At 39.7% G+C, this 22,465-nt stretch overlaps 1 protein-coding gene across 1 annotated transcript in view; it reads right to left on the bottom strand.

The window, feature by feature from the left end:
* Window positions 1-22,465, bottom strand: part of LOC113609402 (collagen alpha-6(VI) chain) — a 110,059-nt gene that overhangs the window by 34,283 nt on the left and 53,311 nt on the right. Inside the window, exons 22-29 of the mRNA XM_027086597.1 lie at window positions 21,197-21,259; window positions 13,516-13,578; window positions 9,355-9,417; window positions 8,525-8,575; window positions 6,832-6,867; window positions 6,067-6,129; window positions 1,186-1,248; window positions 89-124 (exon numbers count right to left, since the gene is read on the bottom strand). Of these exons, the coding sequence (XP_026942398.1) occupies window positions 89-124; window positions 1,186-1,248; window positions 6,067-6,129; window positions 6,832-6,867; window positions 8,525-8,575; window positions 9,355-9,417; window positions 13,516-13,578; window positions 21,197-21,259 (438 nt within the window). The remainder of the gene's footprint in view (window positions 1-88; window positions 125-1,185; window positions 1,249-6,066; window positions 6,130-6,831; window positions 6,868-8,524; window positions 8,576-9,354; window positions 9,418-13,515; window positions 13,579-21,196; window positions 21,260-22,465) is intronic.

The raw sequence follows: 22,465 nt of genomic DNA, 5'->3' as shown, positions 1-22,465 counted from the left end.
GGAATTAACCAACAGACTTCCAGGTCCTAGAGTTGAGAAATAAATGTCACAGGGCGCTCAGGCTCCTTTGGAGTTAGCAGGTACGTACAGAGAAGGACGGCAATCCTTTGGCCCCTTTCACACCCTAGGGAAACAAAAAGAGTGTGGTTTCAGGGCTTTGGACACACACATCAGGAACCAGAATGTGCATCAACATTACTCTAAGAAAAAAATAACTTCTTAACGTTTTTATTCTAAGTTCAAGGGAGAAAAGAATTCATGTAGGATACTCATCACCTAATTAACAAGAACATTCTAAGGGGAAGAAACTGTAAGCAGCGAGCGTCCAATGGCCACTTTCCTCTAGCTGCATCTCTGGATGATAAATGTTGTCCAGAAGCTAAGGATGGAGCTGACAATGAGACACTGGCAGGGAGACTCTGGAGCAGGTCCTCAGCCTAGAACTAAATAAGCCTGAACCATCCCCTGTGCCTGCCCCTCCTTAAGGCAGAGGTATAGAGTTCCCCAATGCTTGGCCTTGGCCACTGGGCAGCCGCTAAGCAGAACCTAAATCTATTCCCGCCACTGGTTGGATGACAAAAGGACCAGACTCAAACTGAACTTCTGGAAAGGTAATCCCCATTGTCTTCCCAAAATGAATAGATATATCTTTGGGTTGGGGATAGAAAGAACAAAGTGGAATTGGTTTGAATTTCATGTGTTCAGTCTCATCTTTGGAACAGGAAGGGTCTGGCTGCTCTCACACAGAGACAGGGAAAAATGCGATGGCGCCCCTCCCAAACTCCCAAAGAAAATAAGTTCCATGTGAATGCAGCGTTAGTAATTTATTTATTAATTTCCTCTCACTTTCTTTCATTCACTGATAACTTACTGACTGTGAGAAAAGGGCAAGGATTGGCCAGATAAATAAAATTCACTGATCATTGAGAAATCTCATTCTAGATGAAACGAGAAATCTCTTTTCATTTCCTCCTTCAATTCCCCCCACCACCCAAGAAATGGCAACTGATGTTTAATTGGCATTTTATTCCCTCCTCTCTCTGAGCACATTAAAGGTGGAAAAATAGTGAAAATCATTGCCAAACTGCAAAGACTGAAAGCACACACATTTGGATAATGAAGACTTCAGGCACCGACTTTTTATTTGGAAAAGGAGCTGATGTGATTTATGGGTTTTCAATTTACCTTGCGTCCAGGAGGTCCCAGCTCCCCAGGGGATCCCGGCTCTCCTGGAAGCCCAGCAGACACCTCAAAGCAGAATTTATTTACTTTAGAATTATACATACATGTTTGTGTGTTTGTGGGTGTGGGTGTTTTACATTTCAAAAGCAATACACTTTCATTTTAGAAAATTGAGAGATTTCCAAAAGGCACACAGAAGGAAAAAAATCCTCAGCAACCTCTTCTCCCCCAAATAATCCTTGTTGACATTTTGGTGTCTTTTCCTCTGGTCTTTTATTTGTTTATCCTTTTGTTATTAATCTATACATATTTTAATATATTTTTATACTTTTTCCTGTTGCCTTTTAAACTAAATATATACCTTGGGGCATTTTCATGTTACTAAATATTCTTTCACAAAAATCACCTTTCATGGCTGCCATAGTATTTGATTACATGGATATACCATAATTTATTTAATCAGTCCATTATGGTTGGCATTTAAGTTTGCTGTTGTTGTAATAAGCATGCCACTATAAAGTCATATGCGCAATTCTGATTATTTCCTTAGGGAACATTGTTAGAACTAGAATTGCTGGGTCAAGGGAGAAATTTTTATCTAAATAAATTTTTATCTCAACTTATCTAAATTTAGTAAGTGACTAAACTGAAAAACAAACACATGAACAAAACCCCAGAAAAATAAAAATTTAAGTATAAAAACCTTTGAAGTAACTACAACAAAAAAATATTTAGCTGTTGGCTGGAAATATTTGTAGTAAAATGGGGAATAACAGCAGTAAATAAAAAGAACATTTGTTGACTATTTACTTTATTCATGTGCATTCAACAGTATAATTTATCATAAAGAAAGCTAGAATTTAGTTTAAGAATTAGGAAAAATTCCTTTGCTCATTCACAATGTCATGTTTTTTATAAGAATAAAAAACAAACTTGTCTAAAATCAACTTAATTTGTAAAAGCATTGCCTATGGAACAGAAAATAATTATTGATGTCCTTTAGGTCTTCCAATGATATTTACAGCATGCTGGGTTGAGTAAAAAAACAAAACAAAACAACAACCTTACTGATCATATTTTATTTAGAAGATATAGATTAACCTCCAGGGCAAAAAAAAAGCAGATTGAACATTGGCATTTACTTTTGCTCCCTCCAGTGTCTTCCTAAAATAATAGTAAGCAGATTTTTTTAAAAGGCAAAAATATGACAAGCATGGGGAGAATGAGAAAGGAGAATCTCAACAGCCATCAAACTTCGGAGGCTGGAAAGCAGAAGTACCGGTGTTAAATGACTTAGAGCTGAAAAAGCTGAAGCCTAGGCCAGCAGCAGGGAAAGCCAAGAATCTGTGTGTTTTATAACACACTCTCAGAAGGTACCTCCAGAAGTGGAGGTAAAGGAGAGAGGCCTAATAAGGCTGATTGGTTGAAGATCATTTTAGGAATCCCCAAGCCTCCTCCCCATTCTCTACCGTTGGGTGAATGTCTCTTCTTCCTCCTCAGTGACAGAGGTAAAACCGAGGTGTCTGCACTAGGAAACCCCAGGCAGAGCTGAGGGCCAGTGGTACCATCCAGAAAATAGGGTGATCAAATGAAGGTGTGGAATAGATGTGAGACCCCTAGAAAGCTGGGGTTCCCAGAAAGCTGGCAGCCAGAACTTCACCCTCAGGCAGGAGGTTGAAAGAATCTTCTCAGGGGAATCTGACTAGATTTGAGAAGAAAGACCCAAAGATGCTGATGTTAGACGTTTGCTAAGTAACAGCTCAGATCACTCTGTGACACTTGTAGTTGACGAGCCCCACCCATCTCCTCGGGGTTTCCAATCGGAATTTTTGTCCTCAACTCTTCAATACAGAGAGTTAGCCCATTCCCTGGAAACATGAGAAATAGCAGGACAGAAAAAAACACACGGCAGGGAACAGACTATGTTGGGCAAAGAAGACTCCAAAAATACTAATTTATATCCTCAGGGAGATGAGATGTTTCAACCATAAAACAAGAGCAGGATAGTATAAAAAAGCAAAAAAAATGAGTGCTTGAAAATTAAACTATGAGAGAAGCATTGTAAGATAAAGTCAAAGAAATCTCCCAGAAAGTAGAGCAAAAAGACAACTTTCAGAGAAATCGGAGCTAAGTGGCAGAGGGATTGCCAGGTTTTCCTAACAAACCTTGTGAAATTAGTTGACTCTCTAAACCAGTGGTCCTTAACTGGGGCGGGGGGGGGGGATTTTGTGTCCCTCAACCCTGACTCCTGTGGGGACATTTGGTAATGTCTGGAGACATTGATGGCTGTCATAATGGTGGGGTAAATGTGGATGATGCTGACTCTAGTGGGTAGAGGCCAGGGATGCTGCTAAACATCCTGCAATGCACGGAGCAGCCCCACAGCAATTATCCAGCACAAAATGTCAGCAGTGCTGTGGCTGAGGAACCCTGCCTTGAAGTATGTGCATGTGTGTCAAGTTGATAAAAAGTATAAATAAATACAAACATACCTCTATATCCAAAGTAAGATAGGTTCAAAATCATGGCAAAATTTTTAAAAAATCCTTCAGTTGGGGGAAAAAGGTGAAGATTTAGAAAACTGAAACTAGGAATGTAATCATTCCAAGAGAACTAAAGAGACACTCAAAGCTTTATCACTAAAACCTTCCAGTGGGAACTGCTGATCTTTCAAAGGGAAAACCTGGAAGTTTTCAGTGTCTAAACTTCAAATTCAAAAATACAGAGATGTAGAGAAAGCAGCATGGCAGGTGAAATAAGCAAGTTAAGAAACAGTGATGAAGGGCTTCCCTGGTGGCGTAGTGGTTAAGAATCCACCTGCCAATGCAGGGGACACGGGTTCAAGCCCTGGTCCGGGATGATCCCACATGCTGTGGAGCAACTAAGCCTGTGTGCCACAACTACTGAGCCTGCACTCTAGAGCTCGCGAGCCACAACTACTGAGCCTGTGTGCCACAACTACTGAGCCTGCACTCTAGAGCCCACGAGCCAAAACTACTGAGCCTGCATGCCTAGAGACTGTGCTCTGCAACAAGAGAAGCCACTGCAATGAGAAGCATGCACACCGCAATGAAGAGTAGCTCCCACTCGCCGCAACTAGAGAAAGCCCGCACACAGCAACAAAGACCCAACACAGCCAAAAATAAATAAAAATAAAAAGTAAATTTATATTAAAAAAAAAACAGTGATGAATTGTCCAATGTGGGAAAAAAATTCAAGTAACCAAAGGCCAAGAGAAAAAGATGATATATTTATTCCCCATTAGTTTATTGCTTTTTAAAAATGATTAACGTGCCATTGGGCAGCAAGGGAACCCAAGAAGCTGCTGACCATGTTTGCATGCCTCCAATGTTCAAGGGTAAACTACCTCATTAACAAGTAGAGGGAAAAGATCCAGAGATCTGGATTAATTTGAAAGTCTTTTCAAATTATCTTTCTTTTATCGGTCTTCTTCTTCTTTTTTTTGAGAACAAAAATGTTAAAGGATAGTTATCCAAAAACATGTATGAAGAAAAGAATTATATCCAGGAAACAGTCCTCTTGGGAAAAGCAGGATGGAGGGAAAGAAGTTTCTTTATTTTGTACCCCTAAAACCCACATAAATAATCTCTTCACATAAAGTTTTTGTTATACTTTCCAGGAAAAAAACAGATCAGAGTAAAACTAACTATGGTGACAAAACTGAAAAACCACCTCAAATAATAGTTTTATCAGACTTTGTGTTTTTCTTGTCCAGCAATTGACATGGTATCAAGATCAGTTTACTTGATCAGTGCTGTTCTGAAGAAAAGAGATAAAGATGGTCTCAGGAGATAATTGTCATAAGATTTTGTTTTTTATAAAGCCACCATCTCAGTTTTGCAGCTTATGATATATAAAGAGTCAGCAAAGGCAAAATCCATTCTTAGCACACGAGAACCCAAGGGAACCTCGGGATGCTGATGCTTCTGAGGGTGCCGGAGATGGGTGTTTATTCTGAGTGGTCCAAAGCATTAGGCAACGTCTAGGTCCTCCAGGGAATAAAAAGGATGCATTCATTACAGTATATTATTTTACATAATAAATGGAAACTTTCTCCTAGAGCTCAAGAGATACTTTCTTGAGCTAAATTGGGAGAGGACCACCTCATTAAAGTAGTTTAACGAGACCTTAACAGGGGAGACAAGATGTCAGTGGGCATTATATTACACGAGATCTGCGGGGGGGATGGGATTAAACTGGCCATATTTTGTGGTGCAAAAACAGTTTTGACCACAAGGATTCCTTAAGAAACAACACACAACTTATTTCCAGTGTTAAGAATGGTACCTTGTCAACCAGATCAGGTGAACTTTGTCACTACGAACCTTATTGCTGGCAATGAAGGATGAGTAAAATATCATTTCCCTTCCCCAAGTTTGCCTTAACAAAAACCACACGTTTTACAAGTCTTTGGGACCAAATGACAACTCAAATGACTGTAAAAGCATGAAAAAGGACTTCCCTGGTGGTGCAGTGGTTAAGAGTCTGCCTGCCAATGCAGGGCACACGGGTTCAAGCCCTGATCCAGGAAGATCCCACATGCCACGGAGCAACTAAGTCCATGCGCTAAAACTACTGAGCCTGCGCTCTAGAGCCCGTGTGCCACAACTACTGAGCCCACGTGCCACATCTACTGAAGCCTGCATGCCTAGAGCCCGTGCTCTGCAACAAGAGAAGCCACCACAATGAGAAGCCTGAGCACTGCAACAAAGAGTAACCCCCGCTCACCGCAACTAGAGAAAGCCCGTGCACAGCAATGAAGACCCAACACAGCCAAAAATAATAAAATAAATAAAAAAATAAACAAAAAAGGACTTCCCAAAGTAGCTGAGGTTGTAAGGCTTTGCAGCCTGAGAAACTTACCATCTTGCCTCTAGTGCCCTTGGGTCCAGTTTCTCCTGGACCACCAGGGTCCCCAACCTCACCCTAAATAAGTTCAGAGAAATAAAATAAAATGGTTAGTAAAATCAAAGGGATATATCTCATTGTATTTTTATACTGATTCCAACATGAAGACATTTTTCACATATATTTTTATTTTTAATAGTCTTCTTTGAAGTGTCTTCCCCCCAATAACCCCTCACTTTTAAATTCTCAACACAGTACACTGGAGCCTCACTATTTTATTTCTCTGTCTCTCCAGCCAGAACACTGCCTCCTTGGAGATATGAACTGTGCTTTTCATTTCGTCCCCTGATCCAATCACAGGACCTAGCATTTACTGAGCTCAGAATCTTTCCAGCAGAAGTGAAAGCCTTAAGGTAGAGGACAGCATCGCTAACTTATTATCTGAAGAGAATTATCTGGGAGAATTGAGGCAGGTGAGATCAGGTAATTTTGGTTTTCCTTACATTTTACTTCCCTTTGAGCAAAGAGGAAAATACATATGGTAGAGGGGAAGGAGTACACGTGAGGAGAAAAATAAGGATGATTTCTTCCTTTACTTATGAATTAAAAACTAGAAATGAAATATTATTTTTAAAAGTCTGCTTCCTCCTTCTCCCCTTTCCCCATAAAGTTTTCTTTTTATTCATTTATAATTAACTATCCTTCTATTATCCTGTAATACATTTCATAAGCCCAGGAGTATCTCTGATTGATCCCTAGTTAGTATGAAGTACACAGTACCTTAGGTCCAATTTCTCCAGGGAATCCTTCTTGCCCCTATAATCGACAGTGGAGAAAATTAATATATGCACATATCACCAGGGTAGGCTTATATTGACTTTAATTTTGCCTGCCGCCTTATTTAGTTTAAGTGCCTCTGAACCAAGGAAGGGCCAGAACAATTGAAAATGAAACTGTATGGCACGATTTGAGAAACTAACTCCAATTTCTAAATTAAACTATTTACTGGTCTCACCAAAATATCATGACAACCTAAGACAAATGGGTAAATGCACACATCTGAGGAATTACACATCAGCTCTCCTTCAAATGTAGACATTCGACAGGATAGCTGGCCATCTGGCCAAGTGTTTCTGAAACAGTCTTCTTAAATGGATTTCAATTTTGGGGAAGAAATTGGGGAAGCCTGCCGTCTAAATTTGATCATTGGTTTTCTGGTCCTCTGTTTACCTTCTTTGGCCACAGACTATAGTTGAAGAGGTATGATAATCCTCATTTGATGAAAAACATATTTTATTTAAGATAAAGTTTATTTTCTGATCATTAAAAGTAAGATCTCCTCAAATATATTTAAAATATAAAAGGATAGAAAGAAGAAAAATCACCCAAATCTCACTTCCCAGAACAGTTACTATAAATATTTTGTCATATTTTCTTTAATCTTTCTAAATGCATTTCTAAAATGCATTTTAGCACAATTGGGACAAATGTTTTTTCTTATTACATTCTGATTTTTACTTGACATTGTCACAGAAGTTCTATACAATTACGTATAAACATTTACATTCATTTTAAAGAGTGGCTAATATTTCAATGTTATAAGCTGCTTAATAGTTCCATTTTTAACAAATATTAAGGTTGTTTTCAATTATTCTCTATTCTAATGAAAATTTCACTGGAAATCCTTCATTCATTAGGTTTTTTTTTAAAGAAATTTTAGCTGTTTGGGGTTTGTTTATTCTTCCAGACAGCCTCTTGCATCATTCCCATTGGGATTTCATTTAGAATTACATTGATCCTTTATAATGTTTTAGACTTTCCAACAGAACTTGGTATGTCTCCATTTATTGAAATTTTATATCTCAGTAATTTTGGTCATAGGTCTTGAACATTTTTGTAGAAAGGATGTTCTTAACTATATTATGTTTTTGTGGATGTTATTATGATTTCTAAGTGGTTATTGTTGGTATGTAGCAATCACTGCTTTTGATAAATTTATCTTACTTCCAGACACTTAAATATTCAGTGACAATATAAAGTTATAATTCTGATATAAAGTTACAAGATTTAATTTTGAAGTTACTGCTTGGCCCAATGCATTTGGAAAGGCCCTGTAAAACTTCTCACTAATGATTAGAGTAAACATAGTCAGAGGACAAATTTTGGAATGCCTCCCTAAGGCTTTAGATTAGATGTAATGTTCAGGCTGGAACCAGTCAGGCCCTGGCTGCGCATCTCTGCAAAGAACAGAAAATTAATTTCAGGTTTCACTTGTTGCCTGGCCCTTAGGTTTAAGTTGTTTTCTTTTTTTCTACCATATTCCCCACAAGATATCAGCAAATAAATGATCAAAATCTATCTATGAAGGTCCAAGTCTACCTTATTCACTACTTTCTTTTTTCTCTTAAATGTGGCCATAAAGAGCAACAAAAAATAAATGGAAAATGACCAGCTTTCAGTCGATGTGTCTTACCTTTGCTCCTTTACTTCCAACACTACCATAACCTGGGTTACCATCATCACCCTGTAAACAAAGCAATTATTTACAAACATCCCCTACTGCAGACAGAGGCAGGCTTATTCACAAGAGAACTAGACAGCCAGTTTTTTGGTTTGATTAGAAAAAATTAGGCAGCAGGATTCTCCCTCTGGGGCGGGCCACTGACATAGTGGCACTAAAGGAAACTCTCAATAACAGGCACAGACAAGGCACTGTCACTTAATCTCACTTGTCTCATCTGTAAAGACGAATAATAATTGTACCTGTTCATCATGTTATGAGGATTAAATGAGAAAATTTCAGGTGTATAATAATCTTAATAAAAGAAGGTAGAAGTGTTATCTCTCCTGGATAACATTTGTATTTTAATACCTTAGCTCTAAACCATTTTCAGTTTTCTGGATAAAAGTAAGATCTCCTAAATGTCTGGGCACTGGCTACTGTTGGATCCTTGTAGAGGTTTTAGTGAGAAGCACTGAGCACTGGGGGAAATGTGGGCTTAGTTTCCCATGAACGGGTTTGGATGAGAGGAAAGAATGCAAGAAAGGTTATGGGGTTGTTAAACACAAGTTTTGTCCATTTTATCATTTGGCTTCAAGAGCATCCAGCCAGGATGCTTGGTACCTGGGAAGTTGCTACCTTGGAAAAGCTGGTCAAGATGAGGATGAAATCTCAATCACTAGAAAGCTCTACAGCTAGATTAGGATGCTATCTTCAACATGCTCTTCAGAGAGCCACACCTGATATCTATTGAACTAAAAGGATCCCAAGAGCCAGATCAAAAGTAGGAATAAAATGCAAACCGGCAAGCCTCGAGGACCCCAAAGGCCAACGGCTCCCTTTTCTCCCACATCGCCAGGTTCTCCCTGTCAAACAGAACAATGAAATGTGTCCTTATTAGGTTGTTTTTGTAAAGGAAATTAGAAATGATGGTACTAAGACAAGAATTTTCAACTGCATCCATGTGTATCACAGTGACAATGAGTTTGTGGCCAGGACTGTGCCTGTAAGCAATACAAGAGGAACTGCTGTTGTTGGTGAGTGAAGTCTCCTCCATTGATAAATGAAGCCCCAGCAAGTCTGATGTATTGTTTAGCGCAAGTTGCCATCTTAGCAGCTCAGTGCTATGAGCCGCACCCTTGGAAATGTCTTACCATGAGTCAAAAAGGAGGCTCTGTACTGTCTTAAAAAATTAACAAAACAGTTTTCCATGATGACCCATGCAAATCTTCTGGCTGCTGCAGAAACAAGAGGCCTATTAATCTACTTTTAATCAAGATAGCCAAGGTAGCACGCCATCCCTGGCAATAGTTTCTGACTTCTGACTAACAGAACACCTACTGTAGATTATAAATCAATCTCAGTATTATGGTGAGGAAATCCAGCTACATGGGAAAGTTAACATAGGTTTACAAAAGAAGGTTAACTCCTCTTCTTAAAAAAAAAAGCTTTTAAAGTTTAGATTTTAAATGTACAAAATGTTGTGAAGACAGTACAGAGAGTTCCTATACATTCCACATTTAGCCGCCTATATTGTTAATATCACATTAGTTATATTAGTAGGAATATTTGTCACAGCAAATACATGGATATTAACTCATTAACTAAACCCCATACTTTATTCAGATTTCCTTAGCTTTTACCACTTAATCTCCTTTTCCTGTTCCAGGACCCCATGTCTCTGTAGGCCTCTAGATGGGGACAGTTTATCTGGTTTTCTGGTTTCTGATGACCTTGACAGTTTTGAGAAGCATTGATCAGATATTTTGTAGAATGTCCCTCAGTTGGAGTTTGATTGATGTTGTGCTCATGATTATGCTGTGTTTTATGAGTTTGGGGAGAAAAGACCACAGAGGTGAATTGCCCTTTTTATCACATTGTATCAAGATTATATCCTATCAACATGGCTGGCACTATTGATGGTAACCTTGACCATCTGACTGAGGGAGGCTTGGCTAAGTTTCTCCACTGTCTAGTTATTCCCCCTGCCCTTTCCACAAAGCTCTCTCTGGGAGAAAGAGTGTTGGAAGAAGCCCAGCCCATGCTGAAGGAGTGGGAGTGGTTTACTCATTGTTAAGGACAGAATGACAACACAGTACATGTGAGGAGTCCAAATGAACAAATGTCCACCAGCACTGACTGACCCCGGGGGGAGGGCGGTGGGAAGAGATAAGGTTCCATGGAAGAGAGGCAGAAGATCACCTGCCCTGAAGTCTTTCTTTCAGGGCGGTGTCCCCCACAGTGTGCTCTGGGGGCCACCTGCCTCCAAATTACCTGGGGTCCACGGGAAAAAGGAAATTCCAGGACCCCATCAGTATCAGTCTCTGGTGGTGGAGCCCAAGGATATGCCTTTATAAATAAGCTTCTCCGTGGATTCTTACACACACTGAAATTTGAGAACATCTGTTTTAAGGCAGGAAGACAAGGGAAGCCATGAGGCTTGTCCAGGGTCAACCACTTTATTATTGGTTACAGCCAGATGTTGAGCTCAGTATTAATTGCTGGGTTGCTTGCCTCCCTGGGAACTTGAGCTTAATGGAGTAAGGCAGGAGTAAGTGTCTGGGACTCATCTCAGTTAATTATGAGTCTAGAAGACTTGGTCCACCTTGGGGCTGCCCAAAGGGTTTGGGTTTGCTTTGAGGGCACTTACCCCCCAAATTCTTGCCTGTCCCATTCAAAAGTCCCTCTTATTAATAATGATATTCTTTGGCACAACTACCCTGCTCCTGTCTATCTCCTTCCACACTTCTTTCTACATGCTCAGCTACATCCCCCTCTAGGGTCCCTCCATCCCTGTCTTGGTCCCTTCCAACACACCCTATGGAGTGCCTTCATTTCACATGCAAACCTTCACTATACACCCATGATGTCTGCACACACACATCCTCACTGTAAGATAAACTGTGTTCTTACCAGTGACACCACTTCCCCTCGAGCCCTCTCCAGGGCAAGAAGGCAGCAATGTATCTCTTCCAAACTTTCCTTTCCAGACCATTATTTCTACACCACATGCTCTAGTAATCCCTTCCTTTTCGAGCTGATTATCCTTGTCATCCATGGATCGCATTTCATCCTGCAGTCAGCTGTCTTTGTAACACTCGGCTGCTGGCTCCATCATGTCCGCCCTTCTTAGCAGTTCTCCATTCCAATGCTCGCCCCTCTTCTTATGCCCTCAAGAAATTTCTCCATTAATTATCTACACTTTCTCACATCTTCAACTTCCTCCTTTCTCTCTGTTTTTCTTTTCTCTGTTTATAAAAGTAAACTACAGCCTCTTCTATCATTGAAAACAAATAAATAGCCTGCTCCAATCTGTTCTAGACCTTGCCAGTACTAGCAGTTAATGTCCCATCTCACCCCCAAAGCCTAGTTTCTCCAAAGAGTAGTTTACTGCCCAGCATCCATTTCCTCCTCGTGAACACATTGTCCAGTCCTCTGCAGCCAGTCAATTGCTACATTTTGGAATCTCTTCTTTGGCTCATTTAGCCATCAGATGTGGTGGCTTCTCCAGTCCTCTCTTTCTTACCTGCTCGATGCCAGCTGAGACTCCTGACCTCCCTTTCTAGGACTCTCCTTCTCAGCATCCAGTGTACTTTTCTGCTTCTTTCCCATCCTCCACTTACCCTTCTTACAAATGGTCATCACCAAGAGTCCTTTTAAACTCCAAATGATTCTGAAACCTCCATCTCCAACCAGTCCTAGACCCTCTCCTCTATTCCCCAAACAAAGCATTTTTCCTCACTCTTATTCCTCACTCTGACTTTCCCACTTCTGTGATGGGGTTCCTGCTCATGCTGGAAGCCCAGAGTCATCCAGCCCTCTTCTCTCTGCCTCAGTTCCCTCTTGGGAGAGCCCTACAGAGTCATCATGGGTCCCTCCTGTCCTCACCCTGTTAAGTCATCCAATCACTGCTTGTCTTGGAGACTGTGAGAGGACACCAACCTGCCTCCTAGCTTCTAATCTCTCATCCTTCAAAATATTCCCACATTGAGTTGCCTATTTAAGACCTTCCAAAGTCTGGCTGTGCTTGTACACGCCAATCACAAATTGTAAATAACACTGTGCTGGTTACCTAGTCAAGTCAGTCACCACAGACTTTCTTGTTCTTTATGGTCCCCCAAACAGGATCATTTTTCATCCCCCAAATACCGGGTCATGGTTTTTTTTTCCAATCCTGTGTTTTCCTTCACATTATTTCTTCAACTTAAATTCTTCATGCCCCCTCTGCTTGCCAAATACTTCTTACCTTCCAAAGTCTACTCAAAATCTGCATCCTCATGATGCCTCTTTTCCCAGCCCAGAAATACTTCTATTAACACTATGCTTAAACCTCTGTTTCAGTCCACTATCCCTGACTAGTGTTTTATGTCATAGACTCTTGTCTTGAAAATATTCTCAATTCTGTGGGGTTGATTCTATGTCATATTTATCATTACACAACCCAGAAATTCTTTCGTGAAACAAATATTTTCTAAGCACTTATGACATGCCAGGTACTGTTCAAAGCTCTAGGGATACATCAGTGAGCAAAACAGACAAAGATCTCTGCTCTCCTGGAACTGACTTTAGTCCAGCTGAATGGCAGTGTAGTGTCTTGGTCTTTAAAGGTATTCAGCGAGAGTTTGTATTAGTGGAGGAAAGAAATAAAGGAAGAATAAATGAAGAGAAGGAAGGGTGGAAGGTGGGGGAAAGAAAGGAAGGCCTGCCCTAGAACAGTCCCCCTTCCCTGAGATCCTCAGCTGAGATTGGGTGTAGCCCCTTGTGAGATGATGCTGAGCTGGATTCTCATCTGGGTCCACACCCAAGTCCTTAAATGCTGCTGGCTCTCTAAGAACCAAGCCAGGGTATAGGAGCAATGAGATATGTTCTCTTTTGTGTTGAAAGGGCTCTGGCTAATATAACCAGACACACTTCCCTTGAGGAGAAAACCTCAGCTTTGGTGTGTATAAAAGAATGTGACTTACTTTATTTCCTTGGCTTCCCACACGGCCTTGACTCCCTGCCTCTCCTGCTGGTCCTGGAAGCCCCTGGAACAAAACAAGGGGTGCAAATATAGCTGAACATAAAGCAGCTTTCCTTGAAACATTCTGTGTCTCTTCTAAGAGGAAAATAAACCACAGATGGGAAAAGAGTTACGGCTTTGGAAAAAAGTATCACAGCTGTCAAATGAAGACTAGTAAATAAAAGAAAATTAATAAAGTAATTCAGGCCAGATGTTGCCTAAATGATTGTATTTCCCTGTGAGTCTTCTCTTCGAAAGAGATTTTAGTTTCTCACTGTTTTGCTCTTATAGCAGATGTTGCTAAAATGTCTAAAATTTGAAGAAGGCATTTCAGATGACGTTTGCCTTGGACTGTATTATTCCTGTTTCCTCGTTTTGAAAAAGCATGTTGTTGTTAAGGTCAGCTTATCTTTATTTGAAAATAATATGATTAATACAATAGAAAACTCAAGGAACTTTACTAAAGATAATTAGCACTCATAAGATATGTTCAGGTGGTACAAGATAAATATTCTGACATCATTTTCTCTTTCCTAGAAAAGTTAGAAAAGTAAATGTAAATAAATTTCCATTTATTAATATGAGAAGAAAACTGTAAAATACTCAGAATAAATTTAACAAGAAAGATAAAAGACCTACATAAAGAAAGTTTTAAGATTTTACTGAAGAACATAATAACAAAATTCAAACAAATGGATAAATATACCATGCATCAGTATAGAAAGTCTATTTGATATAATAGAAGTCTCTAATATTCTAGAAAGCATACTTTCTTGGAACAGCTTTAGAGTTGAACATTAAAAAATTCCAATTCAGAGGCAGCCCAACTGCCTTCCTATGCTATTGACACTTGGGATTGGATTTTTTCTTTGGGATATCCAAACATATGGCAACAGATATCTCTTTTGGTTAAACTGTTTACAGGTACTTGTAAATAGTCCAAACACCAGTGAATTGAAATCATTTTCACATTTTTTTTTGCCATGGTTACTATAATTTAAAAATAAATAAACCAAATCTGTATAATAAGCATGATACTTAGTAAATTAATTTTATGAGAAAAAAATTAACATTAACCTTTTCATCTTTTAAAGAATTAAAGATGTAATAAGTTGGACATAAAAAATTTCCTAATAGGAAAGATTGTTGAACAATGAGTTAGCTACTAGGAAAGATAATAATGATCTTCCCATAACCTTCCATTTTCCCCTCTTCTTCATCTTAAAAAAGAAGTCTCAATTTCTTCATCCTCCAAAGCTCTTAACCCTTTCCCTTCTAACTTTTACTACCATCACTGCATGGAGCTCCCATGACCTGCATGTTCAATCCAGTTGACTTTTTTCTGCTCTTACCTTACTTGAATTTGGTCATGTGTTCTTTGAAACTTTTCCATTGACTTCTGTAACACCAAGTTACCATGGTCTTCCTGGCCCCTTTCTGGTGTCTTCTCAGCAAACTTTGAAGATTCTCTGTCTTCTATTTGCCTCTTAAATCTCCATGTACCCCAGGGCTCCTCTAACCTTATTTTCTCACTTCATCCCCTCTTCCTGAGTCACACCGCATATATTTTCACATACCACTTCCACAAAATGATTCCTAAATATATGACTCTGGTCCAAACCACTCAACTGAATAGCAGAATCATCTATTAAAATGCCTATTGGGTATTTCATAGGAACTGGTTACCAAAGAAAATCATATTTGCCACCAGTCACACTCAGTCCTATTCTTTTTATAAGGAATGGTGCCACACCTTACTTCCTTGAAACCCAATCCAGAAACCTAAGAATCATCCTAGACCCCTCCCTCTAGTTCATCTCTCAAAATCAATCAGCTACAAGTCCTACAGGTTCTATCCCCTTTCTGTATCCATCTCTCTTCCATTCCCATGGCCATCACCTACGTTCAGGCCCTTCTTGCATTCTTGCCTAAATTCCAGGGTTCCCTGAATGTAGCCTGGCCTCATTCTAATCCATTCTCCTTTCTTTTTCTCTTTTGATTTAAAATGTCAGGCTGACGACGCTATCACTTTGTCTGAAATTCTGAATTCTGAGTAGATTTCAGAATAAAATTGAAGGTCTTTACTGATATGTAAAATCCCTCAAAATGTGGGTATTGCATGCCTCTGCAGTCATCAATCACTCTATGATCATGCTGATCAAACCATCTGAAGTCCCCAAATTCTTCCCATTGTCTTATGTCTCCACACTTACACAAGATGTTCCCTTAGCTGTTAAATTTTCCCATCTAGGGAGAGGTACAATCTCCCTTTCTTGAAAATCTTACTTTTAACATCACTGTTTCAAGAAGAAGACCTGAACTCCCTGGCTGAATTGGGCCACATAATTGTCCCACAGATTCCTCTACTCTGTAGTTAGTTGTTCATTTATTTCTCTCATCCACTAGATGCCAGCCTGTACACTCCTTGAAAGAAGGGGCACATCTTATTGACTTCATATCTCTGGAACTTAGTATTGTATGTAGAACCAATCAATCCACCCATCCATTTCTCTATCTATCCATCCACCTATCCAGTAATGGTCCCCAAGAGGGATGAAATAGTGTGTTTAGCTTGTTGGTCTTCCATATGATATTTTCATGTACTTCACATGTACATGAAACGTACTTCTGAAGTAGAGAGATTTTAATTGTCCTTGACAATAAGAGGTATATTGGAAATCTTGCTTAAGAACTCACTTTTTGTGCTTCCTTCAGACATAATGAGTTCTATGAGATGAAGGAGATTTCTCAGAGATTACTTCCTGTATAGTCCCCACAAGCACACACAAGCACAATGAGAGATAATCTTGTTTGAAAGTCCTTCAAAATAAAAGATTTCTTAGATGGATGGATGGAAATGGACAGTCTTGTAATTAGAACATCAGAAAACCTGATCCTGTTTCCTGTGCAGAATCACACGAAGTACCAAACCAGGGTTTGTGACTGCTTGAACGGGGCTTAAACTTCAGTGAATTGTTACCCAGATATATTACCTCCTCAAATACAGCTGGTTGTAAAAGGGACTATGTTTGTAAAGGAAAGGAGGAAAATTCCCTGCCACCCCTAAGATATCAAGAGTCAAAAATTTGCCTGGATCTGAGATCAAGAGAAGCTGTGGAGTATAAAAAGGAGCTCAGGGCATCTAAAGGGAAAGAGCATTAGCCAAATCTCCATTGGCTTTGTTGTAATGACAGCCTTTTATTGAGCATTTATTTTGTGGAAGGCACTGTACTAAGAGGTATATATTTATATATAGGCTTCTTCAATCCTTACAACAACACAATGAGATACATATTTTTTTAACATCTTTATTGGAGTGTAACTGCTTCACAATGGTGTGTTAGTTTCTGCTGTATAACAAAGTGAATCAGCTATACATGTACATTTATACCTATTTCTCCTCCCTCTTGCATCTCCCTCCCACCCTCTCTATCCCACACCTCTAGGTGGACACAAAGCACTGAGCCACGAGGCTGCTTCCCACTAGCTATCTATTTTACATTTGGTAGTTCAGATACATATTCTTAACACCATTTTACCGCTCAAAAACAGATTCTCAAAGCATTTAACCACAAATCAATCAGTTAATAAGAGGATGAGATGGGAACGCAACCTGATTCTGACTCTAAAGACTGAACTCCCAGCCACTCTGTCTGCTGTTCTGAGGCCCATGTCTGGGACAGGATTCCAAAACTCTTACCATCTGTGCACCAGCTGAGACTGGAGTTTTAAAAATGTGAATCTCCAAGCTTGATGCAGGAGGCTGGGGCCAGATCTAACCTCCAACATGGGGACTTGGGCTGGGGATCACGTTCCCTTTGAGACTCTGACACAGAGTCCTTGGCAATCACAACTGCTTAAGTGAGAATAGAAAGGAGGTGTTTAGAGGAGGTGTAAATGTTTTAAAAATGTCCTCAGGTAGCATCTTATCACAAGGGATTGTACTAGGAGTTTGGGATAAATGGCCGAGGCACTGCCAAGAACACTTTGACTTTGGGTGGGATATGGCAGGGCAGGGGCAAGAGGTGTGGGTTCTTCCCATACTTAAAAGGAATCTGGATCTGTTTTATGGGGGTAAAATCTCTTCTACACTCACAACCAGCAAATATCATGCTGGGATGGAACAACTCAAGGAGATTAAATGCTCAGCTTCTCTAAGAGTCAAATATGAGCTAAGTCTGAGAAATAAAAATCAAGAGACCAGCAAGGGGTGAGCTAATGCAAGAGCAAACCCCAAGACACCTGAGAAGATGCTGCCCTGGATGGTGCTAGTGTAGGAGATGGCCCCCAATCTCAACTTCTGATCCTTTTGCATGCACCCTACACTCCATCCACATTGAACCATTTATGGTTTCCCAAACTCACCTTGATCTTTTTTCAGACAACCTGGTTCCTTTCCTGTGCCTGCCTCTCCCTTGGTCACCTGGAAAACACCTCCTTATCCTGCAAAAGCTAAGCCACTCTCTTCCTCCTTTAACTTCATCCATTCTCCCACCACTCTACCTTGGGTATAATTCTATTTTAACATTCAGTATGTCACATCTCAATTATTTGTTTGCATGAGTTTCCTTTATGAGACTGGGAGCACTTGAGGCTAGGGTCTATGTTTCATTCACCCTTTTATTTTACTACAGGGCCTGACACACAGGAAGTGCTCAGTACATGTTTGTCAAGTGAGTAAAATAAATGGTTGATGGATCATCCAATCTGGATTATGCAGAATGATGAAATTCAATGACTGCAATATAGATTATATATTGTTATAGTGTTACTATTATTATGGCCTTCTTTGGATTGGCATTAGCATGCTTTGGGCATAAAATGAGCCTGTTAACTTAGGTAATGTTGATGCAATATAGTAGTAAAAACATTTATATGATGCGTATTATATTGCAGGCACTGTTCTAAGCTCTTATATATATTAAACCATTTAATTTTCACAACAATTCAATGTGGTAGCTATTATTACTATTCTCAGTTTACAGCAGGGAAAACTGAGGCACAGAGAGGCTAAATAATTTGCCCAAGGCCACACGGCTAGGAAGATACAAACCTGGCAATCTAACCCAGGCAGGCTGGCTCCAGACTCTGTGCCCTTGACTACTATGCTATGCTTTAGAAAAATAACAACAGAAACTATACTTTGTATCCCAAATTTGCACTGAATAATTTCAACCTTTCTTGATATTTCATGTGGTATTTGATATTTCATATAATATTTCTAAGTATTTAAAGAATAATTCCAGCTCTAACTGGAATTAGTATTTTACATCTTATTTTCCATTTCTTTTCTAAGCATTGGTTATATTAGTGTAGGACTTGAAGGTAAACCAAACAAGAAAGGAACAAAGGAAGGTACAAAAGAATATGCCATTCCTTTCAAAGTTTTCTTCTTTCTCATTGTACCATGGACTGTACTTCTTTTATCTCATAGCTATATACTTGGCTGGATTAGCACGTGTGATCTAAGCCGAATTCCCCAACAGTGCATAAATTAATAAGTCTTCAGAACACTGTCAACAGAAGTCACATCCCTTTTTCTAAATGTACATCCTAAGAAACACTTTAGAGCCTGCAGTTAGAAAACACTCATGTAATTCCATTCAAGAGGCTGGTCCTTGTGCTGTAAAACATTATGAAGCCTATGTCAGTGAATTTATAGAGCCAATAAAAAATAATACTCTCTTGTCTATCTGATTGTGTTTGTCTCCCATGGTTTTCCTTTGAAAGCAACAATGTTGAGATCTAATTCATCACCTCCTGAGCACAGAAAATTCTATACATCTTTGAAATGGCACTTTCACTGTTTTGACAAGGGTATTTCCAGAAAAGCAATCAAAGAAAGAAACACATTTTCCAGCCAGTTAAACGGAAGAGCTAGGCTACAGGGAAGTGGTGCCTTTTGACTAACTCTGGTGATGCCAAGAGGCTGGATGATTTATGACTATGACCATTCCTGCCAAGGTGAGATTAAAGGGGACCCTCTCATAGAAGTATGCTACAGGGCAAATGGAATACCTTATTTGAGTAATAGCCACTTGGATACAATTTTGGATTCTAGAGTGAGGGAATTACCAAGCTCTTTGGATTTCAAACCTTTTACATCTCAATATTTCATATAAACAGATGAGATAATCACCACATATATGTTTCCTTTGGCATTTACTGTTTTTTTTTTAAAATCCCGATTTGTGGTGCCAGCAATGATTCAAGGATGTGAATCCAAAATAGCTACATTTCATCAGTTTAGTCCTACATGAAATTTTAAAGTTTTCATGCTTTTTGAAGGGGCACATTCATCAAAATTAGGAACAAATATCATTATGAGCAGGAATTAATATGCTTTAAAATATTGGGTCATGAGATACAAGTTCATGCAAATAGCTTCTAAAAAATTTTGATGATGAACATATCCACTTAAGCATTGGACCACTGCCCAGTTTAACTAATGGACACAGAGTAATGGATTCCCTTTACCTTCATGTTAGCCCAGAGCACAAGTCCCAACTGAGACTCATTCATTCATTTACTGATTAATTCATTATACAAATGTGTGTGGAAGCACTCTTATTCTGGGCTCTGGGACAAAGTCCTAGCCATCACAGAGCTTACAGTCTAGAAGGGAAGACACACAGCTAAGCAAATAAGTATATTCTATGATAGCAGGTAGTCAAGGACCAGATCATGTACAGGGACTTGCTACTCAGAGTGTGGTCTCGGGACCAGCAGCATCAGCATCACCTAGGAGCTTGATGGAAGTGTAGCATCTCAAGCCCCATCCCACAACTACTCAATCAGAATCTGCATTTAAAAAAAAATAATTTTATTTATTTATTTATGACCATGTTGGGTCTTCGTTGTGGTGTGTGGGCTTTTCATTGTGGTGTCTTCCCTTATTGGGGAGCACGGCCCCCTAGGTGCATGGGCTTCAGTAGTTGTGGCTCATGGGCTCTAGAGCGTAGGCTCAGTAGTTGTGGCACACGGGCTTAGTTGCTACGCAGCATATGGGCTCTTCCCAGACCAGGGCTCGAACCCATGCCCCCTGCATTGGCAGGCGGATTCTTAACCACTGCGCCACCAGGGAAGTCCCCAGAATCTGCATTTTAACAAGTTCTCTATGTGATTATTATGCACTTTGAAGGTAGAGACGTGCTGATATTGGACAGTTCATTCCCAATGCTGGGTGTGTATATTAGAACCACCTGGAGAGAATTAAGATTTAAGTGGTCTGGGGAGAGTTCCAGGTGGTAGAGTATTTTACAGTCATCCTGGGAGATTCTCATGTGTGGTTAGTTGAGGACCACTGAAGTAGGTTGTATTCTGGGTGCAAAAGGAAGCCCCTGAGGACGGGGATAAGGAAGTCATGTGACCTGATTTACATAGAGGAGGAATTCTTAACCTCATAGTAATGGCTGAGCTGCCATCTTCTACCTCTGTGTCTGATTCTGACATAACGACACCCACTCCGTAAGGTAGGGAACAGAATGTGATGTGGCCACCACATCGACCCCCAAAGTCAAACTTCATACACTTTGCTGGTTCACAGGCAGTAGATAACTCCATCTGCAGGGAGGAAACCATAAGGACATCCACATTCAAGCCAAGATCAAAGCCAGATGCAGTCACTGTCTCTCATTACATACCTGGGGACCTTTACTTCCCAGACCTCCTTTTTCTCCTTTCATACCAGCCTCTCCTCTTGGGCCCTACAACAGAGAATTAAAGCATTATTCTCTCCCTAAAAGAGAATACTAGATTATTAACTTGAATATTAAAAATGGAAAAGCTAAGTCAGTAACGTGGACAGAAATTAGAAAGAGAACTTCACTCATGGTTTTGGTTCTGTCTTGGTCGGTCGAGCTCTCCCTCTCTGCAAGGATACAGGGTCCAACCTAGCTCTTAAATGGCTGGGCATTTGTAGTCAAATTGAAGAAATACTGAAGAGCCGAATTTTCTGGTATTGCTTTCTAATTATCCTAAGCATGTTTGTACTCAAAATAAATGTATTTCTTAAGTTAAAAAAATAACCCTTACTTATGTAAATCTGAAACTGGGATAGTTAAGTGGATTTTCTATTTAATGACCACACTGAATACTAAGACATGGCACATGGTAAGATGAAATTTAGATAATTCTACTTCTGTAATATTATGTTGACTATTAACTTTGGCTTCATATGTTATGCGGAGGAACCTTCATGCTGTGCTTGGTTTTTGCATCTCCTTTTAAATTATGTCATAAAAAAGTAAGAGTCTATAAAATGGAAGAAGAGATGTAGTATTATTTGTTTAGTATGAAGTAAAGCCAGCCAATCTATTGAAATGCTTCCCTACGATCTCAGTGGCAAATATTTCTCACTTGAAGGTAAGAAAAGTGAACATTCCTCAGCTGCCAAGTAAGACAAAGAAAAGCCATTGAGTCAGAAAGAGACAGAGGTCCCAGGGGCAGACTGTTTACTGCTCTGAAATCTTGGTAAAATGTGGATTAAGTTTCTCCTCTGATGTCTAAGGATATTTTGCCCAACTTCAGTGCAGCAGGCTGTTAACATATAATAGTTACTTCAATTTTTTTAATCTACGTGAACTAAAACTTTGAAAAATTGCAGGACCATTGCTTATCCTGCATTTGCCAAAGAGCAAATTTACTTCTCAGATTTCAAAAGTAAAAGTTTGGAGAGAAAAAAAAATGTTCTAACTTTCTTATATCTGACCTTTCTTTCACCTCAGCATTTTTGAGGACTTCCCTTCCCTTCTCATGATTATTTTAGGCTACATTTTGCTCTTTCTGGCGCATGCTTCTTTTCCCCTCATATAATCAGGGTAAGAGCCAACCATGGCTTGTTCCTTGCAAAGGAAAAAGTGCTTGAGGCAGCTCCCTGGAGAAGTGAGCTAGAAAGATGACTATAGATAACC

Source organism: Aethalodelphis obliquidens, unplaced genomic scaffold (genome assembly GCF_003676395.1).
Source record: "Aethalodelphis obliquidens isolate GAN/ISIS:26980383/991018 unplaced genomic scaffold, ASM367639v1 scaffold56, whole genome shotgun sequence".
In the NCBI taxonomy this organism is placed as follows: domain Eukaryota; kingdom Metazoa; phylum Chordata; class Mammalia; order Artiodactyla; family Delphinidae; genus Aethalodelphis; species Aethalodelphis obliquidens.
The sequence above is the reverse complement of the archived record's forward strand: the minus strand, read 5'-3'. Positions and strand labels throughout refer to the sequence as shown.